This window comes from Athene cunicularia (genome assembly GCF_003259725.1).
Source record: "Athene cunicularia isolate RWA chromosome 3 unlocalized genomic scaffold, athCun1 chr3_part1, whole genome shotgun sequence".
Lineage (NCBI taxonomy): Eukaryota > Metazoa > Chordata > Aves > Strigiformes > Strigidae > Athene > Athene cunicularia.
In genome coordinates this window covers 81,047,980-81,073,992 of record NW_020799097.1, presented here as the reverse complement: position 1 = coordinate 81,073,992, position 26,013 = coordinate 81,047,980, and the positions used below count along the sequence as shown (strand labels likewise).

Here is a 26,013-nt window from a genome sequence, read left to right as displayed (position 1 = left end):
ACCGGGGGTGGGGGAGGGCAAAGATGTAAGATTCCTGTATTATTAACATTTTGGGTTTAGGATTATAATTTACTCCATTGTCATCATGCTAAGAATCAAGAAAGGGTTATAGACATTTTATTTAATGTCTCTCTAACAGGACGGCTTAAGGCATTGAATCTACGTTCCTTAACCCCAGTCATGATGATGACTTTGTCTGGAAAATGCACGTATACAAGAAGTCTCTTTTTCAATTTAGGAAAATGAAGTCTTGCTGATCTGGTTCAGAATTTTTGAAAGATGTGTTTCCACACTATAATCTCAAAGACAGTTACTTTCTTCATGTTTAAAATGAAAATATGTAGTGTATTTTCTTGGAAGAACAATTCCAGAAAATTCTCTGACACGTGCTTTAAATTGAAAAACTAAAGGCAGAACTGCAGAGCAATGATTAAGCTATCTTTGAGGGGGGAGGGGAAGAAAGTGTTCCCTAAAATTTAAATAAAACTTTAACCAAAATTGTTTTCTGTTACGACCCTTTTAAGTTTTTTAGCTTGACAGCAATTTGATTCTAGAGAAGATATCAAATGATCACTAAACAGATGGCAAAGACTTTTGCTATTGAGTTGTGCTGAATTTGAGTGGACTGCAGAAAAATGAAGAACATTATTCTACTAGCAACTCTCTCACTCCAGTTACTCTTGTGTTTATGTCTAGAACTACGCAGAAAGAACTGTCACTCTACAAAGCTGCAGAACAACTGGCCTATAGGTTGGCTGTCTCAGGGATGTGCTTGTTTGCCCAGGCTCTATTGTTCAGTGCCAGGTGGTCCAGGCTCAGTTGCATGTGCTTGGAAATGTCATGTGGACACAAGTTACCAAGTTACTTGGTAACTACCAAGATATTTAATGTATTTTGTTAATATAATTCCAAATTTACATTGTAAAATTAAGAATAAAATTGGTTTTATATAGTAAGACTTTATGAATTAAGTGTATTATTTTCAGCATAGATGTCAACCCTTTTTCTTACTATGTGGAATTTCTGCTCTTTCGATTCAGAGAGGAAGGACAGAAAAAAAGTGAAATCTCTGTTCTCAAAAAATAACTTTTCTAAAAGATCTTGATGAGCAGTGATGTAAAATAATACTTTACAGCTCTGAAGCAATGCAGAAGTACTTAAGAAGTTACTTGCTGACATCTAAAACTGCAGAACTGAGGTCAGTTTGAAAGATTCAGAAAACTGGCCACTAATATTATCAGTTTATGCTACCTCACCATTCCCGTCAGTTAATAGAGAACCAAGGTCAGACTAAAAGTTTCCATAAAAAAAACCCCAAACCTAATAAAGATAAAGCTAATGTTTCCTTTTTCTTTAAAACTTATTTTAACCACTTCCTTCATTGCTACTAAAAATAATTCAGAGCTTTGACATCAGAGCCATTCTACTGCCAAATGACATGGCATAAAACTTCTTTTCTGTTTTACTTTCTTGAAATCATAAGAAACGGAGGCAAAGCTAGTATTTCTATTTTTTTTTTCATAAAATGTGCCTCTACTCTCTTCCTGCTGAAGTTTAGATCTCTTCCACTCTAGAATCTTTTGAGTTTTTGAACACTCCGTCTGTTGTCATAGGTAGTGTTAAATGGTTATTTATTAATTAGTGGGAGAGCATGTTCTTTTAGGTTTTTTTCATTGTTGTAGACTTTTATGATGGGTAAGATTATTCAAATTCTTTGTTCTAACAATTATGTAGACTTAATCTCTTTTTTCTGCTTTAAAAATGAACTAACTTGAACTTCTAAGCCTGCATTTTATCCACTTTGTGTTTCCTCTTTGCCCAGAGGTTGCAAAGTTTTAGAAAAAGTGGTCTTAGCTGAAGCAGCTCTGTTTCTAAAGAGCATGTAAGTGAATGTCTACAGTTGCATTTAGTGATTACAGACTATTTTCATCTGACCTGGAGGAACGCAGCTGGTCAGGATGGCACAAAGACAGGACTTTTAACAGGAGTTACATGCTGAAAAATTTTGAGAAGCACTGTGTTCATTATTGTAAATAATCACTTGGTAAGAACTAGGAAATAGCTATATGAAGCTGTAGAGCAACTGGACTCTAGGCTGTCTGTCTGAGAGGTGCTTTTTGCCTAAACTGTATTGTTCAGTGCCAGGTGGTGTTTGGAAAAGTCAGGTGAATGGAATAGGACTAGCAGAAGAAGGGAAGGGAAAGGAGTCAGTTCATTGCCTTTCTGTGTTTTGTTGGGAAATTGTAGAATGTTTGAGGAATCACATGCTTGCATATAAGCAGAGAGGCTGTAGACTGCATTTGTGATTTGCCTAGTCGCATGACGGAGTAAGAGCTGGAGGATGACCCTTTGCTGTCACAGGCAGAACTGTCTGTAGGAATTATCTAGAGAATCACCAAAACAGTGGTTTTCTGGAATAATATTTTTCCCCAAAATAAGCTGGAACTTTGTGAGCCTTTCTAATAGGTACAGAAATTGGAGTCCTGTTGTAGACCATCTTGAGTATGATCAAATAGCTTTATTACAGGAAAAATCACAAAGAACACAAACGTGTTTGTAATATTGGGGGGTGTTTAACAAAGTCTTTCAAATCTTATTTTAATCGTTGCAGTTTTCTCTCAAATACCTATGTACAACAGGAAATGGGATAAAATAGTATATATAACAAAATAGTGTAATTTTATAGGCATTGAGTATTAATATCATATCCAAATGTTCTGTGGTACCCAAAGCTTTATATAATTGATGGACCTTAGAGAGGTTGTCTGTAAAATATGTTCTTGTACCTATGCCTTAAATGCAAAAATCTGATTATTTTGAGCCAGCAGAGTCTGCTGCAAATAAATATACGGAGACCTGTAGGATGATATACCCATTTCTTGTGAACATAAGCAGAACAAAAGTTCAACCTTTTCTCAATTATCATTCTCAGTCCTTTCAGTTTTTACTTTTGAATCCACTTTGGAACATCTGTTTCCATTGGGTACTGAGTCTTATTGATGGTAATTTTTCAAAACAGAAGATTTTTAGAATGGAATAAAGAGTTTGTCAGACTCAAGCTGTTGTGTCCCTATGATTAAAGTCCATGCACCTTCTTTGGTTACCTCTTTCACCTCTATATTGGGTGTGCCTTTTGCTTTAAGGAGGCTGTTTCTTTCTACTTTAGAAGTTTAGCTGCCCTTAAAAGTCATATGCAATATGTCTCATGATGCATTGGAGAGAGTATTTCTGGTGGCAGTAGCATTAATTCTGTTCTAGTGCTAAGTGTTTTGCTGTTGGGAGAAATTTGGTGATCTCTGGAGATGATGCCCAATGTATGGGTTTGTGAGCTCATAGCATGGAATCCAAGCAAGTGCTTAGGACAATGCAAATAGTCTCACCTCTCCAATGTGAACGCGGCAGGCTTAATCTCTGCTCCAGCCTGTAGCAACATTTTACTATGAAACACAGTTATTATAGAAACATATAAAAGAACTTTCTTGTTCTGGCTAAAAATGGCTTTGTACCTTTCAAAAGCTTTCGAGTACATTGTCAGAATCTGAAACCTGCTTTGTGGAATAGGCAGCCTCAGCTGTTTAAAAGTTTTATTGTTTTATCTTGTCACTGAGTGGATGGAAAAGCTTTATTTTGGGCCTCACTGTAGTAGACTTAGAAAAAGTGGAATTGACCCTTACAAATTCTTGTGGCATATTGACTTTTCAAAGTCAAAGCTTACAATCTTATTCTTGTACTGAACAGTTTTTCCTCTTTCACTACTTGACTTCTTATTCAACTTAAGTACAGCCTCCGAACGCACTTCCAAATTTATACCTCCGAATGTGGAAAACAGTCAATGTTAGCACATCTCTCCTTTCCTATCAGTCTTTAATTAAAAAACATTTATTTCAATACCGCGTGAGGCGCAAACTCCAATACTCTTAATTTTTTCAGAATAATCAAAAGCAATTGTATGCAGTATGTGAAAACAGCCTCACATGCATATTCCAAAAAATGTTTGAGATAATTTGTCTAGAAAATACAGTGCTAACACATACAGTCAGAAATTTAACTAAACATATTTTTTTGTTAGAAATCACCGTCTGTTCAAATTTTTGTAGACTGATAAGTATAGATAATGATAACAACTTCTAATTTTTCTATTACATCATTCTAGCTATAACAATTTCTTATGTATTGTGAGAGCAAAAATTCTGAGTGTTACCTTTTTTAAAAGAAATAAAACATTTCTTAATATTCTGTGGGTTGTTTTTTTTTTTTTTTCTTTCTCCTTCGTTTTCTCTATGCCTGCTCTTGTGCAGAGTGCTTTTCCATTGGAATTTCAAGAACCATTTTGTGCACTGAGCTAGGATTATAGCAAAAAAGATAATTTCTAATGCGACTAATTCAGGGAGAAGGTAGAATATGTTATTTTCATTGTATTAAAATAATGGAAAATAATGGAATACACTTCCATTATTTCTTCTAAATTGCTGGTTTTTGTTTCTACCAGTATTTTCTAAGAACTACATAAAAAAAAAAAGGTAGCATTCTTAGTATTTGTTAATGTATATTAACAACTTGAAGGTAAAAAATTTGTTTTGAAATTAAATACTTGTAGTATGTTCTGTGTTCAATATACAGTATGAATATTCTCCTTTCTGCATAATATTCTGCTAGTGAGTTTACAGATGATGAAATTTTCTTTTGAGTGTTACCCCAATGCATACAACTGGTTGGCAGAAGCTCATTTTCATGCGACAGGTTATTCAGCAACTACTGACTTTCCTTTTGGATTATGCAAATGATTGCTTAGAGTCAGTACATGATAGTCCTTTTCCTTGTGTTTGAATGATGTCAGTGTGGTGCACAAGTCCTGTCTTTATCTTTCTAAGCTTTGCATCTGAAAGTGACTTGGTACACTTGTTGTTTACCAACTGGATTATCATAGTATTTAGCATCTTGTACAGTGGGGTCATCGTATGAGGATCCTGTTGGAACAGGACAAAAAAATAGTCCTTGCCTTGGGGATTATACAATTTAAATGAGAATACATGCATTCTAGCAGGAAGGGTCAATTCAAGAATCAGTGGACATGTGACAATTTCTGAGCCTGTAAACATTACTGTTTCTCCTGAAGATTCCAAGTTTGTCCAACTTGCTTGGAAAGACCACTGAAAATGACTTTTGTTTGTTTGTTTGTTTTGAGTGGATTTTGCTTCAATGTGATGTTTCAATGTTGTAACTGAATCATCTTTACTCTTCCAGAATAATTCATGCTCTGTCTGATCTGAACTCTTACTGAATAGGTTCTATTAGCTGAGGAAAAGTACATGTCACACAAACAGATTTTTACTCCGTACTTTGCAAGATCTGGAACTATACTGAATATATAAAGTATTATACAAAATTTGCTTGTGTTTATTTGCTGACTGATTCTTTGTCTGAATCTTGTTTATGACATGCCTATATCATGTGTTGAAGATACTTCATTCTCAAAGGTGAAACTGGAATTAAAATTCTGTATTGTCAGTACTTTAAAGCTAAATATATTTACAAGGAAATTGTAATTACTATGAAATGTTGGAGGCACAGAGATAAGTACATCTAAATACATTAAGGTAGGGAAATGTCTTAGAGTCATCCAGTCTGCCATATTGCTTTCTGTCCTGAAGACATAATCTGCATGCATGTAAATTATGTTCTGGATGTCGTTTTAGTCTCCCTGTAGAAAACAAATTATTTAATGTTTGATAAGTAGGGTTCTTTTTTGTTATCCTGCCCCTGGACACCTAGATTCATGAATGAAAAGAATGAAGGAAACAAAACCTGTTTGAATTCTGTTTGTTTAAAATTTTTACTGATACAAGAACTTGACCGACAGGTATATAACTTCTATTTGCAATTAGTAAAGGCTGCGAAAAATGGTATTGGGTAATAATAATCTATGAGGAGTTTGGTGCCTTTTTTTCCCCCCTCTCTCTCTCATGGGATAATAAGTTGTCAGAGCTTACAGATGTTTTTTCAACCTTTCCCTAGAAAAATTCCTTTGTTTAAGAATTTTGTATTAAGACATTTCCTTTTTACTTCATTAGAAACACTAAGTTGTAGGCTTTACTGTATTTTGTTAGGTTCCATAATTTCAATTAAAAATAAGTGAACTGAATTGGAGGAGTACAAATGAAAGATTCTCATTGTGTGTGTCAGTGGTAGTTTTGCTGTTGATTTCAACATAAGTGTGATTTCACTCTGCTATTTTACATGGTTCAACCTGAACAAGATATAACTTCATTTCCAGTTTCATAGTTAAACTCTGCATAGGTTACATAATTGAACTATTTATAATAGAGCTGTAAGAATAGGAGGATATCCAGTTTGTTCTGGAAATTGAATTAGCCTTAATGCATGTCAGTGTCAAAACTTGTGCTAATGGAACAACAGAATATCAGTATTAATATTCTAAGAAAATACAGTGCTAAAACACACAGTAACAAATTTATCTAAACATATTTTTCAGTCACAGAAGGTGATATCTGACAAAGTTTAAAATCAGTGACAGTAATGCTATAGTCAGTAAAAGCTTTGTATAAAACTTTGGTATTCACTGAGACATAACCTACATTGCTTGATGAAAACCTGTTTTTTGATGAAACAATGCATGGATTGAGTTACGATTCAGGGAAAGTGATAGAAGACATGATAAAGAACTGCTGGAACTTTGTGTTAGGTATTCTTTGGGATAATGAGTTACACCAGTGTAAGTGTATGTATTTTGTAACTGCTTTTTTAGTTCTTTTAATAAATGACTGTAGTATATTTAAAAACCCTACCCAACTAATAGTAGCGAGTTTAGTATTTAGTAGTTGGAAAGTGTGAGTTATTGGATTATTTTGTCTGGAAAAGCCAATAGGACAGATAGGGATCTTCACCATAAGACAAACGTAAGTCTAATGTTTTGAGGGGTCTGCTTTTTACTGTTAGATCTTATGCAATTATTCCTGTAGGTGATGATGAGATTTTTCTCAGCCTGTGAATGAAGGAGAGCAGTTATGACTGGAGGGTCTCTCTTTCTGAAAAATAAACACCTTTCACTGAACAGTACTGAATAGCTGTGGAATTCAGACTTGTGTTCTAAAGATCCATTGATCCAAAATTACATGTTGCATCTCTGTCTCCATATTTATGTGCCATTTTCTTTGTTGGAGAACTGTATTTGAAGAACAGAGTATGATTTTTTATTTTATTTTTTTTTTTAACCCCAAATCTTGCACCAGTCCCAAACTAGTGCAATTCCACTGCAGTTCCATAAGAAACATGCTGGTCTTACACCAGCACTGACAATCACATAGGCTGTTGTCACTCTTAGTTAGCTCCTTCCTCCCAACCCCCAAATCAGCTAAGCTATAGTATGATTGTTGGTGGATTATTCTGCAGATACATTTCTGTAACCATGTCATTTCAATGAAGGATTCTTTTCAGTTTCTACTCTATCATTTCTTTCACAAGACTGTAAATGTGAAGAAATACAGCACAACTAAGGAAGTGTGCAACAAATATTCACTACACAGCAGCTCATATGTATTTCCATTAGTCAAATGAGGGGCTTCCCATTCTTATTCTGCCTCTTGTCTATGTCTGCATATTAATCAAGTATCTGAAATATGCATATGAGAAGTAACCATTTGTACTGTAGTAGTTATAGCTTTAATTGTAAATTTGATGTATAATAATTTGAACCATTTTTTTTTTCATGAGCTGTGCTCATAATTTGTTCATTGTATTATTTCCAATCCATTTTCCACAGCTGCAATCTGAATAAATGGCTCAATTATAGTTGGTGTTATCCTTTAATATTCACTGTGCCTCATGGAAAACTTTGAAAGAAATATTCTATTTAAAGACAATTATGCTTAAATATCATAGTTTTCTAAAGACATTTACATGAAAACAAATGCATGAAGAACTCATTTTCCTCTTCCATACTCCTATCTGTAGTAATAATTCTTCTGCGTGACATCATAAGCAACTGTCATATGATATGATATCACAGTTCAATGTGACAATAATTTTTTGTCTTGGGCACACAAATAAGTAGTATGACTTGAAAACCAGTCATGGCCCTCATATTATTTCTGAAAATTGGGCAGTTCCAATTTAGGAATTGTTAAGAAATAAATGCTGTTAATAGATACACTGAAAATATGTAAATCTAAAAACATTTGTTAATGTGATCTGTCTTTAAAAATAAGCAAACTGAAACAAGTTTGAACTTGCATTAAAAACCCTTTTTATATCATTTTCTTCCTTTTCAAAAGTGACTTACCTTTCTTCTAGTAGTAACCTTACTTTTAGGAAATGATACCTTGTGACAGATTTGTTCAGTGAGTTATCTGGTCCAGAACTTGTAGAAATACAAGCAGCTTACGTGTCATGTTCATTTCTCCTTTGTGCTGTTCTTTTTCATTCCATTTAAAAGTATGGGCCTGAAAGCAGAATTTTCTTGCAAACTTTGGATTCCATAAAATAGCCATTGTGTAACTGCTACGCTGCTATACTGGCAAAATACATAACACTACTACCTACTAGGTGTTTCTTTGAAGTGTGGAAACTAACCAGACCCTGAGCACACAGAAAATGCTGTGTAGAATCAATTGAATGCAAATTAAATCTCTGATCTTCAGCTTTTGGCATACTGTTCCTGCCTATCCTCCTATTTTATCAAATTGCACTTCCCATTTTTTAAGATTAGTAGAGCTTGAGAGTCATGGTTTATAGAATTGTCATCTTGATAAATAGTAGAGATTAATGCTTTCATCCAAATTATGCATTCTTTTTAGGATGATAACATTACATAATAATAGGGGCAGATTTCCAAAGTCTTGATCAACAAAATGATCACAGAAAGACTTCTTAAATAATTCATTTCCATCTATCAAGGCTGACATGAGGCAGCGTTACCGAACAGCCTCCTTTTGACAGGATAGTCCAATAGTAAAGTTTTTATTCATTGCTCTGCTACTGGCACAGGAACATTTGTGGGCATTTATCCAGGTCCCCAGGAAACTTGGAATCATTCCATGTTAAAGAACTGTAACTGTGGCTAACAAACCAGCTGCTGTATTGAGCTCAGAAGGAAGTCTTTGTAGCTGTGTGGAAGGAACTTAAGTTATTTGCATAACATCCAGCAGCCTTAGTGGAAAGGGTTGGCAGGAGCACAACAGCAGGGTAGGCATCCAGCTTTTCTTTTTTGACCATATCTGTCAGAGATTCCATTCGTAAATGCTAGCATGAGATGAAAAGAGAGAGAAGTGAAGAACATGACCAAAAGGACTGTACAGGCATGAAGAGAAGAATGCTCATGATCATATTGACAGCATTCTTTGTGGAAGTAATAGTTTATTAAATTCAGCAAACTAAACTGGTTTATAATAAATAGTATCAACATCTATAGGGGAATGATATTTGTGAGTTGCCAAATTCTTACCAAGAAGAGAGAAAAACCTTAAAGAACAACAAATTCAGGATCCTATAGTACCATCCCTCACCATAGGTCAGCTGTCAACCAAAACATGCTGTTGTACTGAGTTATAGGAATGTACAGGAATGTTCATTTATATTAAAAACAGGCAGATATTGTCAATTTGGCCAACTTCAGGTTTTATTTTTAAAAAAATTTACTAGTATACCCTAAATATATTACAACACATCTTCAAATATTAGTATTTCCAATAAAACGTCAATCTACAGTTCCAAAACAGGAATTTCTTTGGTCTTCTGTCACACCAGCTTTACCCTGTAAGGAAAAAAACTAGTTTTAAAATACTCAGGTCATATTTCATCAAGAATTTAAGATGCCACCACCAGGAAAAAAAAAAAAGTCTTGCTTTCCTATGACCTTCAGCCTCTCTCCTGCCTTCTATAAATAGAGCTGTTTGTGAGGCCGAACAGTAAATCATGTTGTGGATTTGGATTGAAAATAAAGGGGATGGTAGTATGCAATTAGTGTTCTTTCTTTCTGCCTTCCACCACTTCATCCCCAATTTAATTTCAGGCTGGATTATGTTCCTGGTCCAGTTCACTACTTTTTGCACAAATGCTTATGACAGAAAAAGGATTAACACATGGGAAAAAAAGAGTTGAATTTTTGTAGGATAACCTTTTCTGACCTTATATGTACTTTCCTGTTTTCTAAGAAATTTTTTTATTTCAAAAAATTGCATACACTAATAACTTATATAAATAGTTTTTTTGTAGGAAAAGTTAAGAAGTCTAGAAGATGTAATTCACTGTAATTTCAAATAAAATTAATTTAATCTTCAATAAGAAGTTAAATATCTTTCCCAATATGTGAAATTGACCTTTCTGTGTTCTCACTATTTTATATTCTTGCAGAAACAAAGGTGATTCTAGAATTATTTAGTTTTCCTTCAGTGTTTTTGTTTGGCAAAGGTTTCTCATATTTCTACAATTGTATACAGAACACTCGATGAGATGATAAAGCTGTCAGCTGTTCATAATAATGTGTATTACAGAGAAGTTTTCTTGTAATTCACTTTTGTAATATTATTTGTGCCCCCCAAATATTAAGCATATTGACATATATGAAAGAAACCATACAGAGAAAGACTTGGCGGTAGTGGTGGATGAAAACCAGACTATGACCCAGCAATGTGCGTTTGCAGCTGAGAAAGCCAACTGTATCCTGGGCTGCCTCAAGAGAAGTGTGGCCAGCAGGTCAAGGGAGGGGATTCTCTCCTTCTACTCCATCTGATGAGACCCCACCTGCGGTACTGTGCCCAGCTCTGGGCCCTCCAGTATAAGAAGGACATGGACCTGCTCAAATGGATCCAGAGGAGACCATGAAGATGATCAGGGGGCTGGAGCACCTCCCCTGTGAGGACAGGCTGAGAGAGTTGGGGTTGTTCAGCCTGGAGAAGAGAAGGCTCTGGGAGACCTTATAGCAGCCTCACAGTACTTAAAGGGAGCTACAGGAGAGGTGGGGAGGGACTCTTCATCAGGGAGTGTAGCATTAGGATGAGGGGTAACAATTTTAAACTGAAAGAGGGTAGATTTAGATTAGATGTAAGGAAGAAATTCTTCACTGGGAGGGTAAAGTGAGGCACTGGCACAGGTTGCCCAGAGAAGCTGTGGCTGCCCCCTCCCTGGCAGTGTTCAGGCCAGGCTGGACAGGGCTTTGAGCAACCTGGTCTAGTGGAAGGTGTCCCTGCCCACGGCAGGGGGTTAGAACTATGTGATCTTTAAGGTCCCTTCCAGCCTAAACCATTCCATGATTCTATGACTGATATTTTCCTTATTGTGTTGTATTTCCCTAAGTCAATGTTTAAAAATCCTATATGCCACTTTTGAAATACTATTTCTCTGAACGTATAATTTTTTTTAAACAGTCTTTTTGACTACTGTAAGGGACAAAAACTTTGTTTTAATTGACATAATTGACCTTCAAACAGGAGTTCTGAAGAATTTGTATGTAGTGAAAGTAAGCTGCAATGATATATTGTTATTATTACCCATTCCTAGTAACAGTCACATAGAAACCACGTCAATCATGATGCTATCGTAACTGTAATTTTTATTTGTTTCTATTAGAGTCCTATGCCTTGCTGTATCAAACACAAGTTTGTGTTTATTTCTCATAAGCAGAAAAAAATAATCTATCAAGTTTAAATTTGTATTATTTCTTTGCCCCCTTGCCTCATACTCTTTTATTTTTATTTTTTTTTCAATTTGAAAATTTTTATGGCATTAAATGTAGTGGAAAAAGCCACTTACCTTCTGAGCTCCTCTTACCACTTCTTATCTTCACTGAAATAAGGGGAGAATTCATATTCCAGGCTTACTTGATCTGACTTTTTTTTAAAATCTGATAAATGCATATTATGCTTATTTGCAGCATCTTAAAAGATCATTATGTCAGTGTGTTTGTTCAAGGAACAAAGGCTGAAAAGGAAGTACATAACATGCTTTCTTGTCTCTTATTTTAGTCTAGTTTTATGCAATGGGTTAAATGATGGGCTCTGCCTGGAACACAGCATGAGTCATGTTGTTAAGACCATTAAAGCCACTGAAGAATATTTTTATATCCCAACAATTCCAATTTTCTAATCAAATTAATACTTATCAATAGGGCTGCTCTCTTATTCATGGAAGACAACAGACATGTTCTTTAGCACAGTAACCAAGTTTACACAGCTAAATAATAGTTTATGCTCCAAATAAAGGAATGTACGTAAATCTCCCTTTAGGGGGAGAGAGAGAGAGAAAATGTGTGAAATACAGTTATTCACTGAATTAATCATAGTGGAGAGATTACTTATCTTTAAAATGTTATTTTAAATGGGACAAAACACTTTTCTTTGTCTGAAGTTCCTATATTTTACTTACTTTTTCTACCAGCGTTGTCCCAGTAACTCCTGTGTGTATTAGCCAGGTTCAGACAAACTTGAAAATGGTGTCTTAAAGATGTTACATAAAAAACCCTAGTGCTTAGACAGGGAGTAGGCATCTAAGTTGCTGTCAGCATTGAAGGAAATGCAGAGAGAGTAGTGTGTGGCTAGCCCGCTTGGCAGAGCCCAGTCTTCTATTCATTGTGTGTGCACTGGTTAGCCTATGAGAGAGATGCAGGTTCAAACTGCATCCTATGAGAATCACGTGGGAAACTGGAATTATTGCATTTGTCTGGTTTTAAGGAGGCAGAGGATAGAAAACCATGCAAAGCATGTCTCATTATTTCCAGTTTCCTGGGGTATTATATATATATATACAAGCAACACTGGAAGCTTACTATTATTGACTATAAACATTTTAATATACTTTCTCCGTTTTTTTTATGAACAGATAAAAGAAATTTGTCTGGAATTGAACTGAATGCGTCTGAACTGAAGGAAATGTTTTAAGATTGCTCTGCTGACAGCAGTTGTACAAGAATAGTATACTGAGGTTTCTGCGTGCACTTCTGAGAAGACTGTATTTTTATATCCAGTTTATTGGCCCATAAAAGACAATGTAATTACAAAAGTAACAGTAAATTTATGCAATAGTAGCAGTTCCCCTCCCACTGACTGGACATGAGCGATCAAAGGTCTTTGCAAGAAGATAAGCACAAAGTTAGTAGAACTTCCTCAAAGTTCAGGGAGTCTTCAAGAAGCATGCAATCTGATGATTATTTCGCTAGAAAACTTAAAGCTTTGAATGGTAGCATGGGTCCTCCCGTTTCTTCAAATGCACCTAGCAAAACTGAAACTAATCAAACAAATGGTACACCAGCTGTGCCTAAGATGGGTGTTCGAGCAAGGGTATCTGAATGGCCTCCTAAAAAGGATTGCTCTAAAGAGCTAAGTAAAGCTGCTTGGGAAAACAGACCTCCAACCAGTTATGAAGGTGTTGGCTCAGTACTTCCAAATGGACAAAATGACCAAAGTGATGGACAACAAGAAGAGCTAGAATTGGAATTTACAGAGGGAAAATACTCGATTGGAGATCTGTTTGTTCATTCCCCTCAAAGGGGACTTCATCCCATAAGGCAAAGAAGCAACAGTGATGTGACAATAAGTGATATTGATGCTGAAGATGTGCTAGACCAGAATGCTGTTAACCCTAATACTGGAGCAGCTCTTCATAGAGAATATGGTAGTACCTCTTCAATTGATAGGCAAGGCTTGTCTGGAGAAAATTTTTTTGCAATGCTAAGAGGCTACCGAGTGGAAAATTTTGAACATAAAACCCTTGCTCCATTTGGATTTCCTGAGTTTTTCCACTGTGATCCTACAGTTTCTCCAAGTCTACATGCTGCTGCACAGATTTCTAGGGGAGAATTTGTCAGGATTTCTGGCTTGGATTATATGGATAGTGCCCTACTTATTGGTCGAGACAGGGAGAAATCTTTCAAGAGGAGACTAAAATCAGAAGCAGTAGAAACATCTCTATTTAGAAAATTGAGAACAGTGAAAAGTGAGCATGAAACTTTTAAGTTTTCATCTGATCTGGATGATAGACTTGACAGAAATGTTCGTTCTTGGAACTGTCAGAAATGTTTTGCACATTATGATGTTCAGAGCGTTTTGTTTAACATAAATGAAGCAATGGCTACCAGAGTAAATGTAGGAAAAAGAAAAAATATAACCACTGGGGCTTCAGCTGCATCACAAACTCAGATGCCAGCAGGCCAAACGGGAAACTGTGAATCTCCTTTGGGAAGCAAAGAGGACCTCAATTCAAAAGAGAATTTGGATGCTGATGAGGGTGATGGGAAAAGCAATGATTTAGTATTGAGTTGCCCTTACTTCAGGAATGAAACTGGTGGGGAAGGAGATAGACGGATTGCACTTTCTAGGGCAAATTCAGCATCTTTTTCTTCAGGTGAAAGTTGTTCTTTTGAGTCGTCTCTGAGTTCCCATTGCACAAATGCTGGTGTTTCAGTACTGGAAGTACCAAGAGAAAACCAGTCCATTCACAGAGAGAAAGTGAAGCGTTACATCATAGAACACATTGATCTCGGAGCATATTATTACCGCAAGTTCTTCTATGGAAAAGGTAAATTTTTCTAATGTAACTGTTCTGAGATATCCATGAATTAGATTTAAGTTGCTTAGTGAAGATTATTTTTTTCCTTCTTCTTTATAGAGAGACCTAAGTGTTACAGGGGATCCTGAAACTCTTTACTAAAATTAAGCATGTTATTCTTGCTCTCCCAGAGGGATATTCAACAACCAGTGGGTTATATATAAAGTTATGTAATACTTTATATATGTAAGTTAGTGTGGGGTCATTTAAATTAATATGTAAATTAACTTATCTGAATCAAACTTTCTTGGTGGGCAGGAGGAAAAGAAGGCATTTATATCCAGTAAATGCACTGGAAATACTGATAACCAGGGTGGAAATCACTATTTCCTAAAAGGTGCTTCTGAAAGAGAAGGTTTTATTATTGAGACTTATGATTCCCTTCTTCTAGATTTTATTGTCTTTAAGTGTCTCTTGGGGCCTTTCATAATGTATGCACATATGCATACTCCTTAAACAGCGAGCTTCTGATGATACTTAGTTTTTCAGCTTAAATTAAGATTGTTCTGTGCCTTTCTCTTAGACTTTTACCCTATTCTTTTAGGATATGTTCACACTGCAAAGTACCAGGGTACTCAGCAGAGTAATTACCCTGGCTTGAATCATTATGCAGATAAACTCTTTCCACTTTGTGATCTACTTTGGATGTCTGTAGTAAGTTCTGTATTGTGCAATGTGTGTGAAATCTCTGCTTTTGTGGGGAGAACCCCCAAATTCCTGCCCCCCTCCTTTCTGTGTTATGAAATACAGCTCAGTCTTTTTGCTATTATTAAAAGAAAAGAAAAAAAGCCTTTCTTCTGTCCTTAAAAGACTGTTTGTTACTGCCTGACTTTTCTTGAAATCATACTTCTGCTTTCTAACTATATTTGAACAGCAGGAAACGAGCACTGTACTGTACTCCTGCTTCCTGTGACCCTTAATAAGGGACTCAAAAGAGGATCCAGTACAGTGCTTGTTTTCACAATATGGTAGACACCTCGAACATATTGACTGTAAAAACACTGTATTTAAAAGGCAAGGCAGTAAAAAATCTGGATTGTTCACAGAAGAGGAAGAAAAAGACCGAGAGCTAAGCAAGGAATGGGCAGGAAATTCAGAGGTTCAAAATGGCTTTTAAGCTCAGCAGGTTGTAAAGGGTAAAAAAGTGTTGATGGAGTCAGAGTGGAAGAGAATGAAGGGAAACTTTTAACAAAAGGGTGTCTTATTTTTTGAGGGGCAGAGAGAAGAAAGGTTTGGCATAGATGGTAGTGAAAGGAAGTTGTCAGTGGACAAAGGAAAAAAAAAACTAGACAAGGATTAAGCCAAATGAAAGAGGACTTCTTTGTGAAATGGAGTTACATGTTCTGAAGTGCTGAACATTTTTTTTTAATGAAAAAAAGAAAATATAAAGAGTACTCAAAACCACATTAAATAATGTAAGAGAAATAAACCTAATGACCTTTCTGGAAAGTTGATGCACATGTAATTAGTTTTAGTTAACTGCTGCTGTTGACTAAAAGTAAAGTATGTTTGTATTGATATAGTATTAAAAGGTAAGAAATAGTATCTGAGAGTTTTATCCCACATAGTATATATAATACTAGGAAACTTGAATTGTTACTGTCCTTGTTACTAATTGTTGTGTAGGTAGAGTTCTTGAAAAGTAAATGTGATGTGATTTTATTTAATATCCAGTAATGAATTGTTAGCCTCTCAACTTTACAATAAGCCATGCCCTGTTCCATAGTATCTTTCTATAGAGTTGTACCAGAAGCTACAGGAGAGAAATCTGTTTTGGATGGCTCTCATGAGACAGATAGCAAGTCAAGACAAACATGTTGATGGAACTAAAACCTTAATTTTCAGTACCTATTATCTGAAGGGATCAGGCATGGAAGGAGTCTCCAGATTACTTCCAGATGAACACAGTTCTCACCTAAGCAAAGTTTATTGTGGATAGAGGAAAAAAAATGGGCATTTTGCCTTGGGCACCAAAATGTCTTTCTGTTGTGCTGGGCTGCCATGTAAGAAAAAGTGACATTTATATGCATACTGAGTCTTACTTGATGCTCTTCCATGACAGGGAGATCTCCTAGCTGATTGTTCATTGAATTGTAGATTTAATAGCAGAGTTGAATTTAGCAAAATAATTGTGGAAGGATGAAGTAAAAATTTAGAAAACAATAGTCACTTGTATATAGAGTCATATGTAATGCCACCAATTTTCTTTGCCTTTAATAAGGTATCTATGAAAAAGAAATAACTTTCTGAATATTTGATTTAGTTCACAGTTTTATAATTGGCACTTGTCAGCATACAAGTTTTATTTCTGTTTTAAGATGCATAGAAGAAACACCCTGGCATGTGTAGCACTAATTATTCCATTCCCTTTCAAGAAATGAGAGATTTGGAATTCAGTGTCTTCTGAAATGAGCTATAGTTTTATACTGCATATTTATAAGCTTTGTAACTATTGTTAACATCCAGTCCAACATGACTGATGTAAAATATGTTAATGTTTATGGAAAATATCTTCTCAGTTTTCAGTTAAGGTTTGTAAAAGCTGGAATATTTTATTTTATCTCATGGTTTTGATTTATTAATGGTGTCCTTTAGTGAACTATATTTTTGTGTGATAAAAGGGGATGAGAAGGGGAAAAAAGCTATGTTGATTTTAAAAAAGGATAATTGAAATATGCTTTTATTATCATTGATTTGTCTTTTTCCCCTTGTGCAATTATCCTCATAACACCTTGAGACTTGACTGTTACTACCATACTTTTTATTTGGGGGATGGTTACAACTATTTCTTAATATGTTATTTTACCTATCTGCTGATATGAAACTGAAAGTTGTCCTACAAGAACTGTACAGTCTTAACAAGCTTTTGTTATTAACTCAGTTTTGCATAAGTCAGACCTGTATTGGAAGAAAAGTTGACAATTATTCCTCAAAATGAAAAAGTACAAAGTGAGGAATATTTTACCATCTCTCTTTAAAGAGCTAGAGAATAGCACTTACTTTCTTCTCTCCTCTCCAGTCAATACTTTTATATCAACATAAATACATTTAAATGAACTTCATGAGTTTGTGCTTTATGAATTTTTTTTTTTAAAAGTGCCTTGAATTAAAAATGTTTTCCCCAAATCCCAGAATATCAGTAGCCATGCTATTCTTTAATTTACTTCAGCTTCTTTAATTCTGATTCTTGAAACTGTTTTATCTGTTTGGGTTTTTTTTGTTTTGTTTTTTTTTTTAATGTACGTAAATAACATCTTTGGTTTTGTGTCTTTCATATTGTACAAGAAATAAGCAGATATCTGCCATGCTTGCATTTTTCTGCTCAGTAATACTGCAGCCAAGTAATCTAGTAACTGTGTAATACCCTTTCCTAGATTTACATCAAAATAAAAGGCTATAGAAACCCTGAGAAGTTTACCTTTGTCAGAGCCTGAATATGCAGCTGTGGGGAGTTTTTATGTTGTTGAAAGTGTTTGGCCTCTGAATCAATATCTCTGTCTCTGATCTATAGAATCCGGTTCCATTTGATAAATTTGCCATTAAGGCTCAAAGTTTTAATTTAACACCTTGAAATCCATGAGGTGTCATTTATCCATGCAGGTAGAATGCTTAGGCTGAGGAAGGAATGTAACCGGTGAGCATGAGCAAATAATTTAATGTCTGTGCCCCTTTAATCTCAGGTGTTCCTTCCAGAAAAAAGATGCTAGTTTCAATGTGCTGCTACTTATTTTCTCTCCACTGAGAGATGGACTGTAGCCACCCACATACTTCACAGATAAATTTTTTCAAAGGCTCCTAGAAACTTAATTCAAAGTTGATTTGACAAAGACTGTCATTTACTTAGAGATAACTTTGTCTTTTTCTATTCATTCTGAGAGTATGGATGACTTCTCAGTGAAAGACATTCTGCAAAAACTTCCTTACACATTTCTATAAATACCTTGTGTAAAAAAAAAAAAAAAAAAAAAAAAAAAAAAAAAAAAAAAGTATCAAACTCAAAGATGCTAGTAAAGTGTTTTTTAATCCAGACAATCCTAATAGGAGAAATTAGTCTATTACTACATTGACAATTAAAATATGGAATTATAGCATAAATTGGATTGGAATATATTTCTGGAGGTCATCCAGTCTAATTCCCTGTTTAAAGCTGCCTTTAAAGGTAGGTTCTGAATAGGTTGTTCAGTTAACCTTTAGCTGTCCCTTTAGCTTTTGACCATCTCTAAGGATGGAGATTTCACAAGCTCTCCTGGCAACCTGTTCCTGTGTTTGATTCCTCTCGATGAAGGGCTGCATCTTGTGATGGCTGCATCTTATCCCTTCTCTCTGTACCTTGGAGAAGAGTCTTGCTCTACCTTCTCTATAACCCCTCCATCAGCTAGTGGGATCCTGCAGTTATTTCCCCCCATTAACCTGTTCTTCTTCAGGTGCACAAGCCCATCTCCTTCAGCCTCTCCTCATCTATTGTATGCTTTACCCCCTTAATTGTCATGGTAGTTGTCTGCTGGCCTTGTCCCACTCTGTCCAAAACTGGGCGCTACTCCTTTTGTGGCCTCAGAAGTGTCAGAGAGGTGTAATGTCTTCTCCTGACCTGCTGGTATGCTCTTGCCAGTGCAGCCCAGAGTGTGGTTAGCCTTCATCTCTGCAGGGGGTTCTGCTGACTGCTGTGTCTCCTGTTGCTCACCAGGGTCCCCAGTACTTTTCTACAAGACCTGCTCCTGAGGCAGTTTGTCCCTGGCCTGTATCATTGTATGAGCTTGTTCTGCTCTAGATAAGGCCTGTACTTCACAAGATTTTTGTCAGTCCGTTTTTTCAGATTGTCAAAGGGAGAGTTTGTTTTAACATGTCATGTTGAAAACTTCAGCGGGTTAGGAGCTGCTTCACATGCAGCTCAGCTGTCCCATGTCAGCAGCAGCTGCCTCCAGGGGAAGGGGAGGGTGGGAGGTGAAGCACAGACACCCTACAGATACAGGACCTTACTTGTGTGGCTGAGTTAACCACCTTTGCCTGCTTTTGTAAAATACTGCAAGGTTTGTGCATTTCAGTATCTGTCCTATGCACATAGTACTCATTTTTTAAAAGCCTGCCCAGTTACTCCCCTTCACCTGTTGTACCCAACTACAGCCCTAACCTCCAATACAGGAACTGTTCTCCTTGAGCTTGGTCATGTGCATGAACTTGTTGAGGATGCATTCCATTCCATTATTTGGATAATTTTAAAAACTATTAAACAGTAACAGCTCCACTATCAACTCTCAATAACCCTTTTAGTAACTGGCCCCTGATCGTAATTTGTATTACTGATCACAGTCCTTTGAGGCCAGCTGTCCTGCCAGTTTATGTCCACCTTGTAATTTGCATGTCCAAACCATGTCTTTTCAGTTTAGTTACATGGATACTATGAGAGACTCTGTAAAAAGCATTGCTAAAATACGTTGCTGTTCTATCCATAAAGCCAGTCATTTCATTGTAGAAAGCACCTGGGTTGGTCACGTGTAATTTGCATCTGATAAATCTATTGTCGTGGTTTTGGCTAGGATAGAGTTAACTTTTCTTGAGCTGGGAGGGGGCACAGCCGGAGTGCATGCTTGGATTGGCCATTGGAGTATTCCATATCATGTGATGTTGTGGTCAGTATATAGAGGAGGCAGGTTCTCTCTTGCTTCTTGTTGGCGTGGCAGGATCTCCGTTCTGTCAGGACTGCTGGCCAGGAGTGGGCTGGATATTAGTCAATGGGTGGTGAGAAAGCACATTGTGCATTACCTGTTTGTACTTTCGATTATTGTTATTGTTTTGTTTTATTACAATCACTAAACTTTTTTTTTTTCATATCAACCTGTGAGTTTCCTTGTGTCCCTCCACTCTCTTCCCCCATTTACTGGGCGGGGAAGGGAGAGTGACCAATTGCGTGGTGTTTGGCTGCTGGCCGAGTTCAAACCATAGCATCTATGCAGGCTGTTTCCAAGCATCTTTTTGTCTTTCATGTGCCTGGAAATGTCTTCCATAAGAATTTGTTCTTTCATCTCCTTGGGAACTAAGATTTATGTTTACTGTATAGCTATTCCTATATAAGCCTATTGCTTCCCAGACCCTCTTTCTTACCCCTTTTAAAGATGAGTGTAAGCACTCGCTGTGATCTTTCAAATGTGGTAAAGAGAGGCCTTACAGTTCCCTCAACATGTATCCCATTTGGTCCCATGGACTTGAGTGTATTTAGTCTGCTTAATGGTCTAGAACTTGATCTTCCTCTTCTGTCAGTAATGCTTTAGTCTCCCAGAATGGGCCAGTTGGCTCAAGGATGAACTGAACTATTTATTCATCACTGAAGAGTTATTAGCCTCAGTTTTCACTTGATAAAACTGTTGCTGCTTCGAATGTAAAGCTTTAAATAAAAATAAGAATAAATTGAATGACATGAAGGAAGCTACATAGCACCTTATTTGTTTGAAGACTGTTAGCGTCTGTTGAAGACTTAATATAGATATAGTTTCTCCAAAGTAGTTTCTTACAGCATCAAGCAAAATTATTAATTTCATATTAACAAAAAATGTAAAAAAATATTTCATAGTAGAAGCAGTTGCAGTAATTTGAGTTACGTGATATGAGTAATCATTCTACTCATCAAAATTAACATTTTGTGATTTAGGTACTTACTGTGCAGTTCAGATCACAAGCCAGTGTATTTACAGATCTCATAGCTCAATTAAAAATAATATTTTTTTTCTGGCTGTAGAATTTTTTAATGAGATTTGGTGAATGTTTTCTAAGAGACTCATACTTCATTATTCTATTCTCATTCACTATTGTACAAAAGAGCATCAGAACTACTTTGGAATAGATGAAAATCTTGGACCTGTAGCAGTCAGCATCCGAAGGGAGAAGGTTGAAGATGTCAAGGAGAAAGAAGGATCTCAGTTCAACTATCGTATAGTTTTCAGGACAAGTGAGGTAATGTTCTTTCAGTAATTCTGCAAAGGAATGGAAAAGTTTGCTTAGAGCTTAGGATACTAGTTTGTGGATATGTTGCTAACTTTGAAAGTAAATCTGTTAAAGGGATGATTCTTGTACCATTAGTAAATGTATTTGCTCCTGGAACAAAGTTTTCCTCTTGTGTACTGTATAAAATTTTTCTCATTTTGAGAGGGCACCCAAAAGGATCTAAGTTGGCTGAAGGGAACTGCAGTGGGGACAAACAAGGGAACAGATGATAAGAACAAAGCTGAAGATAAGGTTGGATTAAGCTGCTTGATGTTAATTTTTAATGATAGAAAGAAAAGGTTAAGAAATGCAGAGAAAAAGGGAGGGAAAAAACTATGAAAACTAGTACCACGATTTATTTGTATTTTTTCTTTTGTTTCAAAGTACTTAGAAGTTTTTTTCTGTGAGATGTTTTTATATACTTCTACATACATGACTTATGGAAGGTGTCTTATTTGAAAAAATAGCTCACTTATTGTTGTGGAAGGACACATCTCAACTTCTATTTCAAGTGAATTAGCATCTCTTGAAAGCTAATTTCTTTATCACAGCAATTAGCTTTAATTTTATGAAAATACACAATGTTATTATTACAGCAAGCAATTATATGCTTGCATAGTCCATAGGACTATTGCTTTTTATTGTGATTAGGACATAAAGAAGTGTTATCTAGACTTCCTGATATCTCTGGGCTCACGTGCTTTTACAAATAGATATAGAAACAGATGCATATAAATTTTTTTAGACTAGGTTTTTCTTTTATTGCCAAAAAGGGGTTTCTCTGTATGTATGTGTAGAGAGGTGATTCAGCTGACTTGCTTCTAGAAATTACTCTCTTTTTGAGAAATCAAATGAAGAAAAAGCAGTATGGTTTAAAAAATAGGTGGATGGGTTAAATGAAGGTGCCATAAGCTGTGGTTTACCTCACCTGTCCAACCCCACATTCAACTACTGTGTCTAGGGCAGTATGGCATTAAAATGAAGACATTTTGGTTTTCCTGTCATTTAAAATATTTTTTAAAAAAGGTAATAGTCCTAGGAGTCAGAATAAGTTAATGATATGATCAGTGAATTTCTTTAAAACAAATATATATTTGTTACTGAGACAATAAGAGCCTCTCTCCTCTTTAAGTTATTTAATAATCTTTTTATTGGTTAAAAAAAAAAATAATCTATTTTTCCAATTATATTTTCCATGCTTTTGCTAAAACCTGAAGTTTATATCTTTAAAAGTCATTGTAGTATCAGAACTAAAAGTTTTTGTGTGTTTTACTGCAGCTTACTACACTTAGAGGAGCAATTTTAGAAGATGCTATACCATCCACTGCTCGGCATGGCACGGCAAGAGGTCTGCCTCTCAAAGAAGTACTAGAGTATGTAATACCAGAGCTGAGTATTCAGTGCCTGAGGCAGGCTTCCAACTCACCCAAAGTACCTGAACAGCTGCTTAAACTAGATGAACAAGGGGTATGTAGCAAATGACTTTTCTATAAAGACTATTTATCTAAAAAAAAATACGATTATCTTAAATATTTTGCAGGCAGTGTTAATAAACATGGATCTGTAATGCAAACTGTTCACTTTCTTGGTTTTGGAGATACTTGTGTATTTTCATGGACAAAACAAGGTTTTCTTTTCTAAGCAAATTATTTTTAAAATACATTGCAGCTTAGGAAAAAAATTATTGGTCTATGGAGATTCTCTTTAGATGAGTGAGTGAGAGAAAGATTATAACTAAATTTTATTGTTGGTAAGAAGTGGTTTTCCAATCTGGATTTGCACTTCAATGTGTAAAAATGCTGAATGCAAATGAAAACAGATCTAACATTTTATTTATATGTATAGGTATAGGTAAGGAGGCAAAAGCATATTAAGTCTTTCCATCTAAAATTCTGGGTTGTTTTGTACAATAGTGTTTTCCGATTAACTTGCAGTAGTCTTACTAGAATAGAATGTTTCGGGGTTCAAACAACTGAAATTGTGATTGAGACTAATGAATAAACTGCATGACAGTGAAATACTCATATGGCTTAAATTTGGAGAGAAAATGGTGAGCCCTATTGGGTTCAGTAAAGTGAATTTGCTTCATTCAAAGCTAGTGATTAAATTTGTAGCTTCTGAATATTTTGTGAAAGACAGGCTTGTGATGGCTTTTAAATCACTTTTGAAAAGCATGTTTTTAAAAAACTGTTTAAAGTGAAGATTACACTTTCTAAGCAAAAGTCAGTATGTATCTGTTGAAGTTGAATCAGCTGATGGATCCAGTTGACTATGATGATGTTATAATTAGTTTTTTAATGCTAGTTCAGTTTTGAATGTAGTGATTGTGCCTAACATTGGTGATGTCTACCAGAATTCTTCTGTCTTCGCTTGTGACTGTAACAATTGCTCAAAACCAAGTAAATGTAGACAGAGGAAGAGAATTGCTTTTTTTTGGGGTGAATTGATAAACTAATTCTCTATGTATACTTTACTACTTTTGTTCAATGTAGTCTTTGAAGAGGACTTCTAATCGTAAGCTCATTTTGCCAAATGTTCTTATTTTCTCCTGTGTTTGTCAGTTCTTTTGGTAAAACAACGAAGGGATATCAGAAGCACTCTGTTCTGAATCTTAAAAGTTCCTGATGTACTGTTGCACATCTCTATTGTTCTCTGTCTTTCCTGTTTGAGCTCCAGAGTGATTTTAGGTTAATCTAATGAATAATATCCACTGCTCAGAGGGGCAATATGTTCTAGGCAGTATAGGGTACTACTTTATTTGACCTGACCTTTCCCAAACTCACAATAAATACTTCCTAGAATTGGAAATGAAGATTGTCCACTGAACTGACCAAAGTGATTCTTTAATCATCAGCTCCTAATTTTGAGGAACAGCAGTACATAGCACTTCTTTTTATTTTGGGTGATCAATGCTGAAAATTGAATCCTGTTGTGAAATGGGCTGTCACCAGGCAAAAAGTAATATTAATGTATATTAAGTGCTGCTTATTATGAGATAATTACTTGAACATAGACAGAAAGCTGTGTGTAGAACTGGCATGAGATCTATTTATGCTTTTAATCCTCTTACATTCTTGATGCTTTCAGTTTATTAATCAAGGAAATAGAAAAAAAATTATGCTTGGCAACTGAAGGTGACTGGCTGTGAAGTGTCATGAATTTAAAAATACAAATCATGATCTAGAGGATTAATAATGTCAACAGAATAATATCCATTTTGCGTAACAGTGTATTAAATGTTTGCATAGTTCCTCAGCAGACTGAAGGCTATTTTGGTGTTTTGATTTAATTTTCTACCTGTTTCATAGTTTTTAGTGAAATCTAGTATGGATTATTGAGGAGACGTGTGGCTAAAATTTGTCTCAAAAATAACAGTAGAAGGTAGACACAAATTGGATGGTTGACCTAATTTGAATATAGAAATAAAGAATCTGTATTTTCCAAATTTCTTCTGTAATATGATGATCAGCATTAGATTTACAATTGACAAGAAAAGCCAACTATTTATATTTATATATTTTATTTTGTTTTTTACCTCTCTCTAATTCACCCCTAATTCCCCCTCCCCATTTCTGTTAATGGTGGTTTATTGTATATATATGCTTTCTGGTTCCCCTCACATCCCTCTGGGGATATTCACTTCTCTCTAGGTCAAAGGCTGAAGTTTACAAAAAGCCCAAACAAATTGGGAACTTTGATTGAAGCAATATTTAGTGACTATTGAGTGCCTAATCTTTTGAAGTTCCTTGACAGAAAAACTCTAAAATCTTCACATGATGAAAGTCAACAAGTTGTTGTTACATGATAAAGAATCTATACTATACAAGAAGATGACAAGATGCCAAGCTTCAGCAGTGATTGATTTTGACTAGAACATAGTAATTTTGAGTCAGGAAGGACTGCTATGCACCTTTAATACATATCATATACCTAAGTAGCTAAATGGATTTAGAAATTATTTTCTGATTTCACATTATGAAATTGTTCTCAGTGTTACATCAAATGTAAAATTTCTAATTTAGAAATCATGAAATTGGAACCATGTCTGCAATTACTTACTTTAAAAAACTTGAATAAGCGTGCGGTACTATTTCAAGGCTGGAAAATATTATCAGTATTAAATATTCTGATTGCTTTTCATGCCAGTTAAACATGCCACATAAGAAGATCCTACCAAAGATCATTTAGTTACTTCTTTCATGGGCATTAATGTTCTAAAGGTACCTCGATTTCTGATTCTGCATGGTCCCCGTGATCTTGGCGTGAGAGTCCTTTTGTTCAAATTTCACAGTCTTGGGTGCTGCTAGCACACAGGTAGAAGGTTCAGATTACTGCAAATGAGCTTGCAGCTGCTGCCTTTGTTAGGAATAGTGGTATTGGTAGAATCAAATTTGTACATAATTGCCTAGTGTTTACAGTTCTTGTCCATGAAGTGAAAACCCAGGATTAATTACTGCTGTGGGCTGGGGAGTTTCAGATCCT

General features: G+C 35.6%; 1 protein-coding gene across 3 annotated transcripts in view; it reads left to right on the top strand.

Moving 5' to 3' along the window:
• The window catches only part of SIPA1L2 (signal induced proliferation associated 1 like 2), a 120,185-nt gene that overhangs the window by 20,984 nt on the left and 73,188 nt on the right, over positions 1–26,013 (top strand). For all 3 annotated transcript variants that reach the window (XM_026844913.1, XM_026844914.1, XM_026844912.1), the window contains exons 2-4: positions 12,832–14,526; positions 21,368–21,501; positions 22,810–22,998. In XM_026844913.1, coding sequence (XP_026700714.1) covers positions 13,062–14,526; positions 21,368–21,501; positions 22,810–22,998 — 1,788 coding nt within the window. In that variant the 5' untranslated portion in view covers positions 12,832–13,061. The remainder of the gene's footprint in view (positions 1–12,831; positions 14,527–21,367; positions 21,502–22,809; positions 22,999–26,013) is intronic.